At 41.5% G+C, this 20,319-nt stretch overlaps 1 protein-coding gene across 9 annotated transcripts in view; it reads right to left on the minus strand.

Moving 5' to 3' along the window:
- LOC140483049 (girdin-like) overlaps positions 1 to 20,319 on the minus strand; it is a 376,157-nt gene that overhangs the window by 197,472 nt on the left and 158,366 nt on the right. For all 9 annotated transcript variants that reach the window (XM_072580957.1, XM_072580958.1, XM_072580956.1 and 6 more), the window contains exons 13-14: positions 17,227 to 17,411; positions 4,619 to 4,756 (exon numbers count right to left, since the gene is read on the minus strand). In XM_072580957.1, coding sequence (XP_072437058.1) covers positions 4,619 to 4,756; positions 17,227 to 17,411 — 323 coding nt within the window. The remainder of the gene's footprint in view (positions 1 to 4,618; positions 4,757 to 17,226; positions 17,412 to 20,319) is intronic.

A 20,319-nucleotide genomic window follows, 5' to 3' on the forward strand; every position in this document is an offset into this window, starting at 1 on the left:
CTGCTGCAGTCCACCTGCTGTGGGTTAACCCACAATTCTGTTAGGTAGGGATTCCAGGATTTTGACACAGTAACTGTGAAGGAACAGTGACATATTTTCAAGTCAGAATGGGAAGAAGCTTGAAGGGGAACTTGCTTGTGGTGTTCCATGTCCTTCTAGATGGAAGTGCTGTGTGAAGATCTTTGCTCAATTTCTGTAGTGCATCTTGTAGAATGCACATATTGCAGCTACTGAATGTCAGTGGTGGAGCAAGTTGATGTTTGGGATGAGGTGTCTATCAAGTGGCTGCTTTGTCCTTGGTGGTGTCAAGCTTTGAGTATTGTTGGAGTTGCAACCATCCAGGCAAGTGGAAGATATTCCATCACATTCCTGACTTGGACCTTGTAGATGGTTGACAGGCTTTGAGTCGTCAGGTGGATTACTCACTGCAGTATTCCTACCCTATAATGTGCTCTTATAGCAGATAAAGGGATGACAATGAAAAGAGGGACTGAAGGTGTTGTATCTGATTGCATGCAGTGTACAAGATAAGGTAAATGAGCCTGTGGCACACATTGAATTTGGCAGATATGATGTAGTGAGCATCACTGAAACATGGCTGCAAGGGGATCAGGAGTGGGAGCTAAATATCCAAGGTCATACGTCCTATCGAAAAGACAGGCAGGTGAGCAAAGCGGGTGGAGTTGCCTTTTAGTAACAAATGGTGCTAAATCAATAGCAAGAAATGACAGATTCTACATCATCTGACCCTATGTGGGTAGAGTTGAGGAACCATAAAAGGTGAAAAAACCACAATAGAAGTTATGTACAGGATGTGGGGCATAAGATACAACAGGAGTTAGAAAAGGCATGGACTGGGAAAAGAAAGTTGGTAGTGTACACAAGAAAAGGAATTTGTGGAATGTCTAGGAGATAGTGTTTTGGAACAGCTTATGGTGGAGCCCATCAGAACAGGCAATTCTGGATTTAGTGATGTGCAATGAGGCCAATTTGGTAAGGGAGCTTAAGGTAAAGGAACCTTTAGGAGGCAGTGACCATAATATGACAGAACTTACTCTGCAATTTGAGTGTGAAAAGTTGGAATCAGATGTAACTATATTATAGTTGCATAAAGGCAACTACAGAGGCATGAGGGAGGTGTGGCCAGAATTGATTGGAAAAGGAGCCTAGCAGGAAAGAGGGGAACAGCAATAGCAGGAGTTTCTGGGAGTAATTCGGGAGACACTGCAAGAATTCAACCCTAGGAAAAAGGAGCATACTAAAGGGAGAACTAGGCAACCATGGCTGACAAGGGAAGTCAGGGACAGCATAAAACCAAAAGAGAAAGGATATAATGCGGTGAAGGGCAATGGGAAGCTGGGGACTGGGAAGTCTACAAAGACCAACAGAGGATAGCTATAAAAGAAATAAGGAGGGAGAAGAAGATTAAAATGAGGATAAGTTAGCCAGTAATATAAAAGAAGAGTGCAAGAGTTTCTTTAGATATCTAAAGGGCAAAACAGAGGCAAAAGTGGACATTGAGTTGCTGGAAAATGACAGTGAAGAAGTAGTAATGGGGAACAAAGAAATGGTGGAGGAACTAAACAAGTACTTTGCATCAGTCTTCACTGTGGAAGACATGAGTAACATGGGCGGCACGGTGACACAGTGGTTAGCACTGCTGCCTCATAGCACCAGAGACCTGGGTTCAATTCCTGCCTCAGGCGACTGACTGTGTGGAGTTTGCACATTCTCCCCATGTCTGCGTGGGTTTCCTCCGGGTGCTCCGGTTTCCTCCCACAGTCCAAAGATGTGCAGGTTAGGTGAATTGGCCATGCTAAGTTGCCCATAGTGTGAGGTAAGGGGTAGATGTAGGGGTATGGGTGGGTTGCGCTTCGGCGGGGCGGTGTGGACTTGTTGGGCCAAAGGGCCTGTTTCCACACTAAGTAATCTAATCTAATCTAATCTAATCCCAAAAGTCCAAGAGAGTCAAGGGTCAGAGGTGAGTATGGTGGTGGCCATCACCAAGGAGATGATGCTAGAAAAACCGCAAGGTCTGAAGGTAGATAAAATCACATGGACCTGATGGACGAGAGTTCTGAAGAGACAGTGGAGGTAATTTTTCAGGAATCACTGGGAAGGTCCCAGAGGACTGGAAAATCGTTAATGTTATCCCCCCCCCCTCTGCAAGAGTCAGTGTTGGGACCAAATATTTTCACTTTATGCATTAATGATCTAGACGAAGGAACTGAGGGCACATGATACAAAAATAGGTGAGACACAGATAATGTTGAGGAGACGGGGAGGCTGCAGAAGGATTTAGACAAGTCAGGAGAGTGGGCAAAAAAGTGGCAGATGGAATACAATGTGGGAGAGTGAGAGGTTATGCACTTTGGTAGGAAGAATAGAGGCCCAGACTATATTCTAAGTGGGAAGAAAATTCAGAAGTCTGAAGTGCAAAGAGACTTGGGAGTTCTAGACCAGCATTGTCTTCAGGTTGAGTTGGCAGTTAGGAAGGCAAATGAAGTTTTGGCATTTATTTCGAAAGGACTACAAAATAAAAGCAAGGATGTACTTCCGAGGGTCTATAAAGATTTGCTCAGACCACATTTAGAATACTACGAACAATTTTGGGCCCTATGCATAAGGTAAGATGTACTGGCTCTGGAGTGGGTCCAGAGGAGGTTCACAAGAAAGATCCCAGGAATGAAAGGCTTAATATATGAGGAATGTTTGAGGACACTGGGTCTACACTGGAATTTATAAGGATGAGGGGAGGATTTAAATGAAACTTACAGAATACTGAAAGGTCTGGATAGAGTGGATATTAGGAAGATGCTTCCATTAGCAGGAAAGACTAGGACCAGAGGGCACAGTCTTAGAATAAAGGGAAAACCCTGTATGAGAGGGATGAGGAGAAAATATTTCAGCTAGAGAGTGGTGAATCTATGGAATTCATTGCCACAGATAGTTGTGAAGGTCAAGTTATTGAGTATATTTAAGACAGAGATAGATAGGTTCTTGATTGTTAAGGGGATCAGAGTTTACAGGGAGAAGGCAGGAGAATAGGGTTGAGAACCTTATCCGCCGTGACTGATTGGCAGAGCAGACTCGATGACCTAATTTCTGCTTCTGTGTCTTATGGAATATTATGATCCCAAGCCTCCTCTAATTCTGAGGTGCTATCGGTTTTAATTCGAGAATCAAGGGAATCCATATTGGGATTTTTGGCAAGGTTAAGACAACTGGCAGAAGCATGTGAGTTTGGGTTAACCCTGAATGAGATGCTGAATGACAGGTATACGGGGTTAATGGCATAATCATGCAAAATGCACCAACTAGCTGAAGCCCAACTGAACCTTAAACAGGCACAAGTTGTTTTGTCAAATAAATATTGCATTTGTAAGAGTAGGTCAGAGGCTACGAACACCGCAACAAGCAACTCACCTCCTAAATGCTCAAAGCCTGTCCACCATCTACAAGGCACAAGTCAAGAGTGTGATCGAATGTTCTCAACTGGCCTGGCTGAGTGCAGCTCCAACATTACAAAAGAAGCTTGACAACATTGATAACAGCCCACATCACAGGCAACTCATCCACCACCTTCCACATTTACTCTTCAACAATGATGTCCAGTAGCAACAGTGTGTACCACCTACAAAATGCACTGTAGTAATTCCCCCAGCTCCTCCAATGGCATCTTCCAAACACATAACATCTATCAGATAGAAGGACAGGGGAAGCAAATGTCTGGAGCACCACCACAAGAAAGTTATCCACAAGCCATATGCCATTCTGACTTTGAACAAAATTGCTGAACAAAATCCTGGAACTCAGTTTCAAGCAGGACTTCAGATGTATCTATAGCACAAGGACTTCAGCAGCACACAAAGCAGATCACTATCACTTCATTTTGGCAATTTTTTGATTAGATTAGATTACTTACAGATTACTTACAGTGTGGAAACAGGCCCTTCGGCCCAACAAGTCCACACCGCCCCGCCGAAGCGTAACCCACCCTTACCCCTACATCTACATCTGCATCTACCCCTTACCTAACACTATGGGCAATTTAGCATGGCCAATTCACCTGACCTGCACATCTTTGGATTGTGGGAGGAAACCGGAGCACCCGGAGGAAACCCACGCAGACACGGGGAGAACGTGCAAACTCCACACAGTCAGTCGCCTGAGGCGGGAATTGAACCCGGGTCTCTGGTGCTGTGAGGCAGCAGTGCTAACCACTGTGCCACCGTGCCGCCCACGGGCATGGGTATCAAATGCTGCCAATTCCAGTAACATTCACATGCTGTGAACAAACAAAAAAAACTTAAAATATACGTAACTGCTCAGCTCAAACAAGGACATTGCTTGCCACCAGTCTATTTGTCTTGATGAACTGCTTTTATTCTAACTGAAGACCAGTAGCAAAACGACCAGGAAATTATGTTAGAGAACTTGTGCTGCATGGTGATTAAAACAGAGTCATCTACGGTGATACTAACATAATTTAAGGTATGAAATCTTCTAATTTATATTTGAGTGTCAAAGTTGCATGAATATGAACATGTCACAATATAACCTGGCTAAGAAATGAAGGAACTGACTTGCGAAAATATACTTTCTCATTTATTCTTACTTGTCCATCCGTATTTTCTCGAATGGTTTCAATAGCTTTTTCGAGCTGGGTCTTCTCTTTAATAAGATCATTGCTGAGTGTTTCAACACTTTGCATACTTTGTTTTTCATTGCTGATCTCTCCCTGGAGTCTCTCCATCTAAAACAGGAAGAAATAACATTGCTTTTTAATTGTCAAATGCAATTCGAAAGCTTATCATCAGTAAGGCAGTGCTTCTGAGACTTTTTCCCCATTGTGACCATATTTTGGTACTTGACAATAGCCATGACATCAGACTGGAGGTTGCTGTCACTGAGAACTCGAGAGTTTGAGAAGTCTCGCAATAAAGAATTAAGTATTTTGTTTGTAAACAATGAGCCAACAAATTGAGGCCTCATGGAAACTAAATTTATCACTTGTGTCATCGTCCTTTCACATTCAATAGCATTACTATTGCTGAAACCCCACTCTCAACATTCTAGGGATTATCACAGATCAGCAACTGAACTGGATGAGCATTAAAAGTTGTGTGGCTGCAAGAGCAAGTCGGAGAACAGGCATCATGCAGCAAGTAATTCAACGCCTGGCTACTGACACTCAGTAGCAGCAGTGTATCTCACCTACAAGATGCACTACAGGATTCACCAATGCTCCTTAAACAGCATCTTCCAAACCCATGCTCATTACCATCTAGAACGATAAGGTGGCAGATACTTAGGAAGTTCTCTCTGAGCCACTCATCATCCTCTCTCGGAAATGTTTCGTCAATCCTTCAGTATTGTTGCGTTAAAAGCCCTGGAACTCATGCCTTTGTAGGTGTTGTAGATCTATCCAGACTTAATGTACTACAGCAGTTCAAGGCAGCATCAATTTCTCAATAGCAACTAGGGATAGGTAAGAAATGCTGACCAACCTGCAATGCCAACATCTCATTGAGGAATAAAGATACTGGTTTGAGCTCTGAACATGCAGCTAGCCTCACTCACCTGCATATGAATGCTGGTTAGATGTGTAGAGAATTGACAATTCTTCAACTTCAATTGAGCAGTGCCTACTTTTCATTTTGGAAATAAGTGCTTTCCAGTCCTACGTGGAATATGGCACATATACACTCAGTCTATGTCAGGTATATACCATCACCCTGTAAGTATCCAGCTCGGTATCTGAAACTATAGTTACACCCTCTTTCCAACCTAAGTTGTAAATGACCTTGGAGTGCAGGTTCATAATTTTGTGAAAGTGTAGTATCAGGCAGACAGGATAGTGAAGAAGGCATTTGATATCTTGTCTTTATTGATCATTTTATTGAGTATAGGAGTAACCATGTCTGCTACAGCTGTACAAAATACTGGTTAGGCCACTTTTGGAATACTGCATTCAATTCAGGGTCTCCCTGGTAAAGGGAGGATGTTGTGAAACTTAAAAAGCTTCACAAAGGAGGTTATCAGGCTCGTAGGATTTCAGCAATAGGGAGAGGCTGAAGAGGCTGGGGCTATTTTCCCTGGAGCGTCGGAGGCTGAGGGGTGACCTTAGAGAGGTTTATAAAATCATGAGGGGCATGGACTGGGTAAATAGGCATGGTCTTTTCCCTGGGGTGGGGGAGTCCAGAACTAGAGGGCATAGGTTAGGGTAACGGGGAAAGATTTAAAAAGGGATCTAAAGGGCAATTTTTTCATGCAGAAAGTAGTGCAAGTATGGAATGAGTTGCCAGAGGAAGTGGTGGAGGCTGGTACAATTACAACATTTAAAAAGCAGCTGGATGGATGGGTTTATGACTAGGAATGGTTTAGAGGGATATAGGCCAAATGGGAGTAGATTTATGAAGGGTATCTGATCGGCATAGACAAGTTGGACTAAAGGGTCAGTTTCTGTGTTGTACAGCTCTATGACTAAGTGCAGAAAGCTCTGTGTTTATTATTGTCACTTTCCTCAGGAGCCTAGCACCAAAATTATATATCCTTAATGTTGTCCGAGGTGGTTGCATTACACAAGGCAAATGTAAATATCTGTGCGCGCCTTGGGCACCGTGGTCGTGTCCTACCTCCATCTGAGCTGGCAAGTCCTTGTTTGAAACCCACTTGCCCAAATGACTCAGTTGATTAGGAGAAAGTGAGGACTGCAGATGCTGGGAGTAGCAGAGTTGAAAAATGTGGTGCTGGAAAAACACAGCAGGCCAGGCAGCATCCGAGGAGCAGGAGAATCAACATTTCGGGGAAAAAGCCCTTCTTCAGGAATGAGGCTGGTGTGCCAGGCGGGCTGAGATAAAAGGTAGGGGGGGAAGGGAATTTGGGGAAGGGGCACTGGGAATACGATAGGTGGAAGGAGGTGAGGGTGAGGGTGATAGGCCGGAGAGGGGGCGGGGACGGAGAGGTCGGGAAGAAGATTGCAGGTCAAGAGGGTGGTGCTGAATCAGAGGGTTGGGACTGAGATAAGGTGGGTGGAGGGGAAATGAGGAAGCTGGAGAAATCTACATTCATCCCATGTGGATGGAGGGCTCCTAAGCGGAAGATGAGGCCCCGTGGCTGAACACTTTAGCTCCCCCTCCCATTCTGCCAATGACATGCAGGTCCTTGGCCTCCTCCATAGCCAGACCCTGGCCACATGACGCCTGGAGGAAGAGTGCCTCATCTTCCGCCTAGGAACCCTCCAACTACACAGGATGAATGTAGATTTCTCCAGCTTCCTCATTTCCCCTCCCCCCACTTTATCTCAGTCCCAACCCTCGGATTCAGCACCGCCCTCTTAACGTGCAATCTTCTTCCTGAACTCTCCGCCCCCACCCCCTCTCCAGCCTATCACCCTCTCCTTCCACCTATCATATTCCCAGCGCCCCTCCCCCCTATCTTTTATCTCAGCCCACTTGGCACACCAGCCTCATTCCTGAAGAACGGCTTGTGCCTGAAACGTCGATTCTCCTGCTCCTCGGATGCTGCCTGGCCTGCTGTGTTTTTCCAGCACCACATGACTCAGTTGATTTAAAAGCAAATCTTTACTACCTTAACGAAGGCAAGTGTAGGTGTGTGCTTTGTTCCAAATGCAAATCCTGAGTTGCTGATAGCCTGTACTCACCTCATTCCAGATTGCATCACTCCTCTCATATTCTCCTCAAATAGAACAATTTTGCTAACTCTTATTTCTTCAAGAACCCTGTGTGAATTGCTCATTTTAAAAAAAAAATGCCCTGCTTTCATCGTTTCAGTCAATTTTTGAAAACCTCTTGTGGAGTGACAGTGGTATCCCAACCTCTGAGCCAGTGTATTCATGTTCAAATCCTGCCTGCTCCAATGGTGTATAATAACATATCTGAACAGACTGGAATAAAAAATATCCACTCTCTACCAGAAGGGTTTGTATGGCGCACTGGTGATGTCCATATCTCTGGACTAGGAGGCCTAGGTTTAATCCCAGCTGCCCTACAATTAGACTCAGAGTCCTACAGTATGAAGACAGGTGCTATGGCCCAAACTGGTCCATGCCAACCAAAATATCTGTTCACACTAACCCCATTTCCCTGCACTTGGCCCATATCCTTCTAAACTTTTCCTATCCATGTATTTGTCCAAATGCCTTTAAATGCTGTTAATGTATACGCCTCAACCACTTCTGCTGGCAGCTCATTCCATATGCGTGCCATCCTCTGTGTAAAAAATAGGTTCCCGTCAGGATCCTTCCCCTCTAACTTTAAACTGATGCCCTCGAGTCCTTGATTCCCCAATCCTGGGAAAAACACTAATTGCATTCACCCTATACACACCTCTCATGATCTTATACACTTCTATAAAGTACCCCTCCTCAGTCTCCTACACTCTAAAAGAAAAATGTCCTAGCTTGCCCAACCTCTCCTGATTAATTCGGACCCTTGAGTCCTGGCAACATGTTTGTACATTTCTTCTGCACTCTTTTCAGTTTAATAACATGTTTCCTATAACAAGGTGGCCAAAACTGAACATAATACTCCAAGTGAGGCCTCACGAATGTCCTGTACAACTGCAACATAACTTCCCAACTTCTATACTTAATGCCCTGACCGATGAAGGCCAGTGTGCCAAAAGTTTTCTTCACTACCCTATGACTCCTCCACTTTCAGAGAACCGTGCACCTGAACCCCAAGGTCCCTCTGTTTCATTACACGCCTTAAGGCCCTAACATTCACCATGAAACTCCTACCTTGATGTGACTTTCCAAAATGCAAGACTCACACTTATCGATATTAAACTCCATTTGCCAATTCTCGGCCCACTTGTCCAGTTGATCAATGTCCTGCTGCAATTTCTGATAATTTTCCTCATTGTCCTTTGGGTCATAACATGAACAGGGTGATTAGAAATATCTACGAAAACCTGATAGGTTACAAGAAAACATTTCCACTCCTACCCGTGCGATTCTTGTATGCAGCGGTGGTAAGGCCCCTGTCTCTGTGCCAGAAGGCCTGGGTTGAAGTCCTACCTGCTCCAGATTAAATTTCTGAACAGTTTGATGAGAAAATACTTTTGACTCCTACTTGGAATGCTCCTGTGGCACTGTGATAGCTTCTATACCTGAGCCAGGAGGCCCAGGCTCAAGTTTCACCTGCTCTAGAGTTGTGCAAGAACATCTCTGAACAGGTTGCGTAGAAAATATCTCCACTCCTACCTTAAGAGCTTTTATGGTGCAGTGGTTAGTGTCCCTACTTCTAAACCAAGAGACCCAGGGTCAAGCTTGTCCTGCCTCAGAGATATGTCATGGCATGTCTGAGTTAATTAAAAAAGCTTTAAGGGCATTAGAAGGTTCAGAAAAGGCTCATTTCACAGATTCCTGGAATGATGGGGTTATCATACGAGGAAAGGTTAGACATATTGAGCCTATATGCTTTACCAGTGTAAAAGATTAAGAAGAAGTGATTTTACTGAGGGAAACTGAGAGTGAATGGTCAGAAGGTATACCCTTGTGTGAGAGACTAGAACGAAGGGACAACTTGAAAATACAAGTATCTCTCCCAATTAAGATTTTGATTTGATTTATTATTGTCACATGAACGGAGATAGTGAAAAGTATTGTTTTGCATGCAAGTCAAGCAAATCACACCTTATCTAAGTACCTCAGGGCAATGGAACAGAATGCAGAATATAGTGTTGCATGTTTTCTGTTAAAGCTGTTGGTTTGTGAAATTCTCTTTCCCCAAGATGAGCGGATGCTTTTAAGACTGAATTAGATTGATTCTTCATTAACAAGGGAATCAAGATGGTAGACAGAAAAATGTTAAGAGCACATTCAACTCCTCCATGGCAACTTCCTCATAGTTGTTCTGCCATTCTCCAAACATTTCAACCTATATAAAACTCAACCAAAAGCATCCTGCACATAACCATGACTTACTCAATGACTATTCCATATCTTTAGCATACTTTCTAATATACTTTAACGTGCTGAGTATATTGGCTGCTGTCGTAATATAGCAAGAGAATTAAAGCCATCTCATATCTTCAAATCAGGTTTTATAATTTCATTTTCCCTCTGCTACCAATAACAACTTCATGAATCATACTGCCCTATTCAGCATTTAATATTTTTCGGTGCATCTCCACTTCTTTCAGCCTATCATGGACCCTAAGATGGAGGAACATGGTGCCTGTTTTGTCATTCAATGACATCATGTCAAATCTAATAATCCTCAATAAGAATTTTATGCCTTTTCTCCATAACCCTTGGTTCCCTTACTGATTACAAAACTGTCTATCTCAACCTTGAACATATTTAATGACTCAACTTTTGCAGCCCTCTATGATAAAGAAGTAACTATAGGTTGGTTAGCTTACATCTATCATTGGGAACATGCGGAGTCTTTTAAAAAGGATGCAATAATGGAGAATTTACATAATATAATTGAGCACACTCTGTATGGCTACAGACTCTCAACCCTCAGAGAAGAAACTGCTCCTCATCTTTGTTTTATATAGGCAACCCTCTAAATGGAGATCATGCCTTTTGGTCCTCGACTCACCCACAAGGGGAAACAACGTGTCCACATCTCTTTTCCAAGTCCTCTGAGAATCTTGTAAGTTTCAGTAAAGTCACCTCTCATTCTTCTAAACTCTAATGTTTAGACCCAACCTGCTCAACTTCTCCACATAATCCATACCCAGGATCAAACTTAGTGAACCTGTTCTCAACAGCTCAATTGCCAGTATTTCATTCCTTAGACCAAAATTGCCCACAGTATTCTCAATGTGATTTGACTAATGCCTTACATGATTTTAAGCAAAGTTCCCCTATTTTTATACTCCATTCCCTTTAAAATAAAAACCAACTTGCCATTTTTTTTCCCTTTTACCTGATCTTCAATGCTAGGCTTACACAAGATCTCCTAAGTCACTCTATTATAACTTCCTGCACTATTTTTCCATTTAAATTATACTCAGTCCCTCTATTCTTCCTTCCAAAGTGTTTCACATTACATTCTTCCACATTATATTGTAATTGCAACGAAAAATTTGATAGTCTCCATCCCTCTGCAGACCCTTTGTGACATTCGCGCCAGTTGCCTTCTGACCAATTTTTGTGTCATCTTCAAACCGGGCTATAATACATTCATTTTCTGCACAGTCATTTACACTAAATAATTGTAGTATCAGCTTGACTGCTGTAGTGCTTCACCACCTACAGGTTACCATCCTGAAACGTCCCTTCTTACTGCAAATCTGTCTATTAGTTAGCAAATCTTTTATCCATTCTAATATTCTTCCTCTAACACAATGGGCTCTTATCTTAATTTGCAGCTTATTGCGTACTATCCGATCAAACACTTTCTTGAAACTTTTGGCACTATCCTTAACTTGCTTGACTAACCATGGTTGGATTATCCTGTTTTAAGGATCCTTCTTTCTCACTGGAAAGTATCTTTATTTTGAATAATGAACATTTTGCTTAAATATGTGCATAATCCTTAATCAGCTTTGCTGTTAAGATTCCTTTTGCTGGCAGTACCGTAGGCACTGCATCCTTCCTCCATTTCCACAACGCCATTCTACTCGGAAACCATGTCTCTATCCAAATCATGTTTTGAAGATGTCGGTGTTAAACTGGGGTGTACAAAGTTAAAAATCACACAACATCAGGTTATAGTCCAACAGGTTTAATTGGAAGCGCTAGCTTTCAGAGCGCCGCTCCTTCATCAGGTCGTTGTGGGGCCTGGTGAAGGAGCTGTGCTCCGAAAGCTAGTGCTTCCAATTAAACCTGTTGGACTATAATTTCATGTGTCATTTTTAACTCTACCCAAATCAAAATCATATCCAACTGGAACAGTTTGACATTTAAACAAAAGTCATCCAGCTGGTTGAGCAAATTGCCAAACTAGTGTTGAAACTGAGGCATTATTGCAGTTATTCACAAGTATATTCAATTTAAGCCCAGGTAACATGAACAAAAAGACAATGTTTAACTTGCTGCACCAGTCCAACCTCTGATTATGAAGGCGCTATTATTTTAACAAAGCTCCTATGTTTCTTTCTCTTTGATTTAATAAAAATCATTATTCTGCAAAGGTTTTCGATGTATAGTCATTTCCGTTCATTGCTAGACCATGGATACATATTAATTTTGCAAACTTTGAAAGCTCTCTGATTGTTCTCAAGAAAATAACATTAAGAAGGTTCAAATAAAGCAGTACAAAGTCCAACTTAGCAACCTCTTCCAGCATAGCATTTCTCTGACTCTGGCCTTTTGAGCATTCCCTTTCTCTCCATTACTGGAGCCCATGATTTCGCCATTTTGGGCACAGAATTTCCAACTTGAATTTTTCACCTTCCTTTACTAACCTTTTTAAGCTCATGCTTGAAGGAGGTTTTGGAGATGTATTTACTATCACTTGTATGGCTTGATTGGCATTTAATTAATCCTATACCTTTGTGAAATGCTGTTCAAAATTATTTTATGCGAACAGGACTAAATGACTGCAATTGTTGTTGGCACGGAGTTCTTCAGGAGGATTTCAAAACTGATATTTTGTAGCACTTCATTATAAAACACACAGAATTCTCTGCTCACCATTTATCAGGTGAAGATTGATTTTCGGCAACCTACAAAATTTAAGTTATAACTGTTCACCTGATGTGAATAACTACAAATTGATAACATGTAAAGCACACGATAACATAGATAACTGCTGCTGCCTTCGAAAGGAATATAGCAAACTATAAAAAGGAAGAGTAATTTCAATACTATAACCAGAGGCTTCAGTTTGCAATTAATAACGGCACATTTTGTTAAGCCAAGTGATATCACAATTCACACTTACTCCTATTTCCAAGCGTGATCCACTTTTGAGAGGGCTTGACAGAATAAATGCTGAATGTTTGATTCCTTGTGGAGAGACTAGGACTGGAGGACATAATCTCAGAATAATGCGTCACCCATTTAAGGAAGAAATTAAATGAAATTTCTTCTCTCAAACAGTAGTGAATTTGTGGCATTCGGGGTTGTTAAGCATATTCATGGCTGATACTGATTTTTAAAAAAAAATTGACTGTAAGAGAATAGTGTGTTATGGAGATAAGGCAGGAAAATTGAGTTGAAGATTATCAGATCAACCATCATCTAACTAAATGGGTGGAGTAGAACTGGTGGATGGAATGGAATTCTCTGCTCCTACACATTATGACTATCTTATGATATTACTGCTTTAGCCACTGATGAACTGAGACAGAGGTGATGCTGCGGAGGTGGAAATAGGTGGGCAGAGTTCATGGCATGAAATGAGGTCAAAAATAAGGTTCAAACATGACATCAAGGTTGCAAACACTCTTGACACGGTCCTAACCAATGATGTACGATCAAGCAATTTTAATAGTTATGGGGCAGTTGACAGGGCTGTCCCTTGTCACCATTGCTTTTCACACTAGTGATCGAACCTGCTGGCGGAGGCAATATGCAGGGATCCCAATATAACCACTCCAGAAGTGGGGACTTAGTCACATAAGATTGCACTGTAGGAGGATGACATTCTCGTCTTCTTATCAACCCCAACAGTCTTAGTGCTACACCTAATACATTGTATCAATCTATTTGGTGGCTTATCAAGTCATAGAGATGTACAGCATGGAAACAGACCCTTCGGTCCAACCCATCCAGGCCGACCAGATATCCCAACCCAATCTAGTCCCACCTGCCAGCACCTGGCCCATATCCCTCCAAATCCTTCCTATTCCATATACCCATCCAAATGCCTTTTAAACATTACAATTGTACCAGCCTCCACCACTTCCTCTGGCAGCTCATTCCATACACACACCACCCTCTGCGTGAAAAAGTTGCCCCTTAGGCTTCTTGGGTTATAAGATCAGTTTTGCGAAGTCAGAGGCCATGCCCATGGGTGGTCTCCCAAGAGTGCCAGATCCTGAGGACGGATCTTGGTTCCCTTTTAGATGGTTGTTGGAGAGCTTTCTCCACTTATGATTTGGAGGTGCAAGTGTTGGACTGGGGTGTACAAAGTTAAAAATCACGCAACACCAGGTTATAGTCCAACAGGTTTAATTGGAAGCACACTAGCTTTCGGAGAGATGCTCCTTCACCTGATGAAGGAGTGTCGCTCCGAAAGCTAGTGTGCTTCCAATTAAACCTGTTGGACTATAACCTGGTGTTGCGTGATTTTTAACTTTCTCCACTTAGGTATATTTATTACTCCTATTTTTGATCGGCTAGTTAAAGCCAATTTTGCCCATTTATTCGATAGAATCAAGCAGGACCTTTGTAGATGGGTGGCACTTCCGATCTCTTGTTTAGGTCGGATAGCCCTCATCAAAATGAGCATTCTGCCCCACCTGTTGTATCCTATACAAATGCTTCCTCTATTTTTTACTAAGCAAATATTTAGAAGACTGAGCGGCTGGTTTAGTTCTTTTATCTGGTCTCGTAAGTGGCCCCTAATTAAATTGACTAAATTGCAGTTACCTTACACGAAGGATCTATTTCCATGCTGTACATCTCTATGACTCTATGACTGGGACAAATGGGCCTCCCAGATATAAAAAGCTACCAGTTAAGCTCGTTGCTATCTTATGTGAATAATTGAGCCCGGAGGGGGGAACCCTTACTCACTTTGGTTGGACATCGAAGCATCTCAGGTAGGATGCCCCCTTATTAGCCTGCTGTTCTTAGACAAAATGAGAACAGTTAAGGAATATTGCCATAGCCCAATAGTCATCAATACTATCAAGGCATGGAGGGCAATGCGTCAGGGTGAGGGCAATATTGCCAAAACATTATTTTTGACAGCCATAGTTGGTATGCGGGCTTTCAGCCAGGGATGATGGACTCTAGGTTTAAACAATGGGCAGCTAGGGGTGTATCTTGCCTGGGTGATTTATTCAAAAGGGACATATCGATGTCCTCTGACCAGTTGGCTCAGAAATATGAATTGCCCAGTAGGGCAATTTTGTTTCTTTCAAATTATAAACTTCATACAAAAAGAGAACGCACTTCTAACTGACCCTTATTGGTCCAACACGGAGAAGAGGGTGTTGAGTGCTGAGGATACATTACCTGTTAGCAACGCTTATCATCTATTGGGAGAGGGTCCCTCAGACAAGACCGAACGGGTCTGTAAGGTATGGGAGAAGGTTTGCACGTTGAGATCTCTTCTGAAATATGGGAGGATATCTGGGAAAATGCAAGAAGGATCTCAATTTGCAACAGGACCCACGCTTTGCAATTAAAGATTCTTCACAGAGTCCATCTGACCCAGACCGCCTCACTAAATTTAAAGCGAGAGCATCTCCAATGTGTCCTAAACGTAAAGTGAGCATGTGCACGCTTACTCATTGTCTTTGATCCTGCCACAACAGCAGGCATTCTGGAACGCTGTGGTAGGCAAAATAGAGAAGGCCTTGGGGATGGAGGCGGAGATTGTCCCGTTTTCTTTTCTTCTGGGCTTTGTTAATTCACTTTCATTAGATACACATTAAAAAAAAGGCTTTTCAGTATCCTCACATTTTGTGCCAAAAGAACATTTTATTAGGGAGGTGTCGGAAAATTCCCTGGGGCTGGTGGGCTGGCATAAGTTAGTCATGGAGCACATCCCCTTGGACTTTCTTAGGAGTATGGTGCACCATAAAACTGAGAATTTCTAGAAGATGTGACAGCCCTTTTGGACTAACTGGGCACAGATTTGTCAGCCATACTAATAAGAGCCTCCATATGCCATGGTAATTCTATGTAATGAATCTGGTATCCACAAGGGAGGAACTACGAACATATAAATATGTATAAACATTTGCACTCGATGATCAAGGGCTAATGCTTTGTTTTGCTGAGCTGTGTTACACTTATTATTATTATTATTACTGTTAAGATATTTCTTTTTCAGCTGAGTTATTAGTTGATATTTATTTAGGGAAAGTAATGATAAAACATTTAATGATATTGCCTGATACTTGAACTATTTGTACGATATACACTGAAACAATTAGTATATATGTAGGTTTTAAGATTAATGTCCAAAGTACTTATTCAGTTGATTGAATTGAAATTCATTTCTAGTATACTAACTTTGATTAGCTAAATTAGACTATTAATATTGGGATTACTGTTTTGTGGCCGTAAAAGCTATGGGCAATTCTTCATTAATATGGGAATACATAATTAGCAAGTTTTTTTAAAAATATTAATTTGAATTGTTTGGTTTTGTATTTTTGTAATTTTTTTTAAAATTTCCTTTTTTTGAATAAAAATATATTTTAAAAGAAAGGTTGCAAATAAACTGGTTTCATTTCAGACAGTTGCCAGGAGGGATAAAATTCGAACGTTGATAGATAACAATAACTTCAGTTACCGCAATATATATTTTAAGGAAAGTTTTGCTCTTCAAATAAGCAGCCTGCTGCATCAGATGCAAAGAAAAGACTCCATTTACAAAACAAAATCTGTTCGATATATTGCCAGCTTATCTAGATTTGTTGCAAATATTTAATGGTAAGCTATGTATCTAAAAACAGCAAGCTTAACTTATGCAAGGCAGATAACATTTAAAAGAAAATTCATAGATTGAGGCATTAATAATTAGGCCTGCCTTCATTGCCTATCCTTAATTGCTCACAGGGCAGTTAAGATTAGTCACATTGCTGTGGGTCAGAAGTGCATGTAGGCTTGACCAGGTGAGGGTGGAAGATTTCCTTTAGTGAACCAGATCAATTTTCCCGACAGTTGTCAATGGTTTTATGGTCATCATTAGACTCGTAATTCCAGATTTTTATTGAAATCAAATTTGGATTTCAACCCAGGTCCCAGAACATTACCTGGGTCTTGTAATAACAGTCCAGTGATAATACCACTAGATCACTGCCTCCCCTTAAATAAAGGCTTGTATCACGAGCCATCAGAATTTCCTAGGACTACTTGCCTTTCTGGATTGGAGAAAAATGTCACGTTTCACTTTGTACACTCAGTGTACACTTGTCCCAAATTAGCTTGAGGAATTTACTTTGGACTCTTTTAGGAGATAATATTAGAGCAGTGGGCTGAGGCAAAAAGGAGGTTAGATAGGTAAGCATGACAATATGTTGATGTGTGTCAGTTTAACTGTCAGGATGGAACTGTCAACAGTATTTTTACTGTCCTTTTTCTAAGTTCACACCATACTTCAATAACACATTTAATACCTTTTTTTTAAGTCTCTGGTTTTCCTTTTCTAGCTCCAGGATCTTAAAATTACTGCCATCTGTGGAATCCATGACATTGCGAAGTTCATCCACAGTTTTGAGGAGAAATTGATTTTCTTTCTCCATCTTAAGCAAACGGCTTGATGTCAACTCATTCACTTCCTGGCTCAGAGATTTGTGTGTCCCTGCAAACATTTAAAAACAAAATGAGGCAAAATTATGTATTCACATATTAATGAAGAATTACCCATAGCTTTTACAGCCACAAAACAGTAATCCCAATACTAATAGTCTAATTTAGCTAATCAAAGTTAGTATACTAGAAATGAATTTCAATTCAATCAACTGAATAAGTACTCTGGACATTAATCTTAAAACCTACATATATTCTAATTGTTTCAGTGTATATCGTATAAATAGTTCAAGTATCAGGCAATATCATTAAATGTTTTATCATTACTTTCCCTAAAGTAAATTTCTCCATTAAAGCACATAGGACTGAATAGCATATGGATAGAGAATTGGCCAGCAGGCAAGAAATGAAGAGTAGGAAGAAACAGGTAATTTTCCAAGTGGCAGCTCGTGACAAGTGGGAGTACCACAGGGTTTATTGATTGGACACAAGCTAATCACAATATATATTAAAATGGTATATTAATAATGAGGGAACTAAACGCAATATCTCCAAGTCAGCAGAAAACAAAACCGGGTAGGAGGGTGAATTGAGAGGAGGATGCAGACATACTTCAATGTGATTTGGACAAGTTGAGCACAAGCAAATGCACGGTGGATGAAGTACAAGATGGATAAATGTGAGGTTATGCTCTTTGGTAGCAAACACAGGAAGGGGGTCACTTATCTGAATGGGGATAGATTGGGAAAGGGGAGAGGTACAGTGAGACCCGGGTGTCATTGTACACCAGTCACTGAAAGCAAGCATAAAAGTGCAACGGGCAGTGAAGACAGCAAACGGTATGTTGGCCTTCATAGTGAGAGTATTAGTACAGGAGCAGGGATATCTTGCTGCAATTGCACATGATCTTGGTGAGACCACACCAGTGTACTGTGTGCTGATACAGTCCCCTTATCAGAGGATGGATACTGTAGTTTTTGAGGGAGTGCAGCAAAGGTTTAGCAGACCATTGAGGGATGGCAGGCCTACGTCTAATGAGAATCAGTTACACTTTTAGTTTGTGTGCGCGCGCACATGCGCGTGTGGGCGGTATTGTGTGCGCACGAACATTTGCATGTGAAATCTATAAATTTCCAACAGGACTGAACAGGGTTAATCCAGGAAGGAGTTCCTGATAACCAGAATTACAGAACCAGGGTCACAAGCTAAGGGTATGGCATTAGGTCATTTAGGTCTGAATGATGAGAAATTTCTTCTCCCAGACAGTGGTGAAATCCTGTGGAATTCACTACCACAAAAAAGGGATTGAGGCCAAAACGAAATGTTTTCAAGGTGTTAGATATAGGTCTTAGAGCCAAGAGGATCAAAAAGGTACAGAGCAAAAGCAGGAACAGTATACGGAGTAAGGTGATCAGCCATTTTCATACGGAAAGGTAGAACAAGCTTGAAGGGTTAAATGGCCTACTACTGTTCTGTGTTTCAACATTTGTATGACAGCTTTGATTGACAGTAAACTTGCTTCCACCAATTCGATGCTAAATCCAAATCACTGGAACCTGTGTAAGTGCCACCCAGAACCAATTTCCATTTCTCCTTCACGGTTGTTTTTCTGTAGTCGGGTAGTTATAAATTGAGAACTGAATGGTCCAAGGGATCACTGACACAAGTGCATCAGTCTACGAAGTCATGAATTGCATTCCAATGGACTACCCCATTGCAATCCTGGTTTCCTTCAATTTCTAATATTTAGGTAACGTATTCAAAAAGTAAAATATTGCAAATGCTGGAAACGAAGCAAATCAGGCAGCATCTATGAAGACAGAAACACAGTTAATATGATTCAGGAATCCTATTTAGTTCTAAGAAAGTAGTGAAGGGGTGAGTGCAAAATCACAGAAATGGAACATGCACAGTCGAGAGCCTTGTCATCCACAAGGAAAGTAAAACACATTCACTGACAAAACAAATGAAGGCCTCAGTAAAAGAAAGATGGGATAAGAAACAAAAGATGTCTGTAGAGTGTATACTAATGGCAGAATTATTAAATAAAGGTGTGACCCAAAACAAAATAGGGACAAAGAAATAGTCTGAAATTCTTCAATTTAATGTTCAGTCCAAAAGTTTGCCAAATTCCTAATCAAAAAGAAGTGCTGCTCCTTTAACTTACAAGCAATAAGAGGTCATCTGCTTTCACACATTCACAAACACACTCCAAAGGTCTCAAAGCATTAGAGCTGCTCTCCTTTTACAGACAACTTTAAGTACTAGAGAACATGGACTTATATTGCTTAGGTGATTTGCATGGTGGAGGCCAGGCAAAGTAGAAAGTTGGTCTGCCTCATTTATAATATCCCACTGCTCTTTGTGATATGGCTTGAGCTACATACACCTGCAAAAAGTGCAATGTGTCACAGATTCACACACAGAACATTGCCTTACCGTACTTCTGAAAGGTCTCCACACCATAGCACATAACCTATGGTAATGTTTCATTTCTCTTTTGTGCAACTGCTCAGGAATCCCATCACTGAAAGTTGCACTGTTTCTGAGATTCTCCACATAGAATCAGTGTACATATTGCAAATGGATCCAGCAATGACAGGTGCTACCACGATCATCAATGTCGTAAATAAACAATACAGAAGTCAGGAGTTAAAAAGGCATCAGCAAGCCTAGCCTCTATACAGCCACCAGAGGGAGAAGCCACAGAAGGTTCTATCAGGATATTGAGGACGACAGCCAGAATCTCCTATCCTCACTATAATTTCCTCCAATGACCAAAGTACACTGGAAGTGCAGGCTGAGGATGTCCTGAGAATACCGTAATGGAACTCTACCATTTGCTGCAGCAGGACTTGTACTCTGAAGGAGAAAGAGGTTATCCCATCCTGATGGCGATAAAGGTAACAGCAGAGCTTAAATTTTAATGCTGGCTCGTTCCAAGGATCCTCCAGAGGTCT

Source organism: Chiloscyllium punctatum, chromosome 11 (assembly GCF_047496795.1).
Source record: "Chiloscyllium punctatum isolate Juve2018m chromosome 11, sChiPun1.3, whole genome shotgun sequence".
NCBI lineage: Eukaryota > Metazoa > Chordata > Chondrichthyes > Orectolobiformes > Hemiscylliidae > Chiloscyllium > Chiloscyllium punctatum.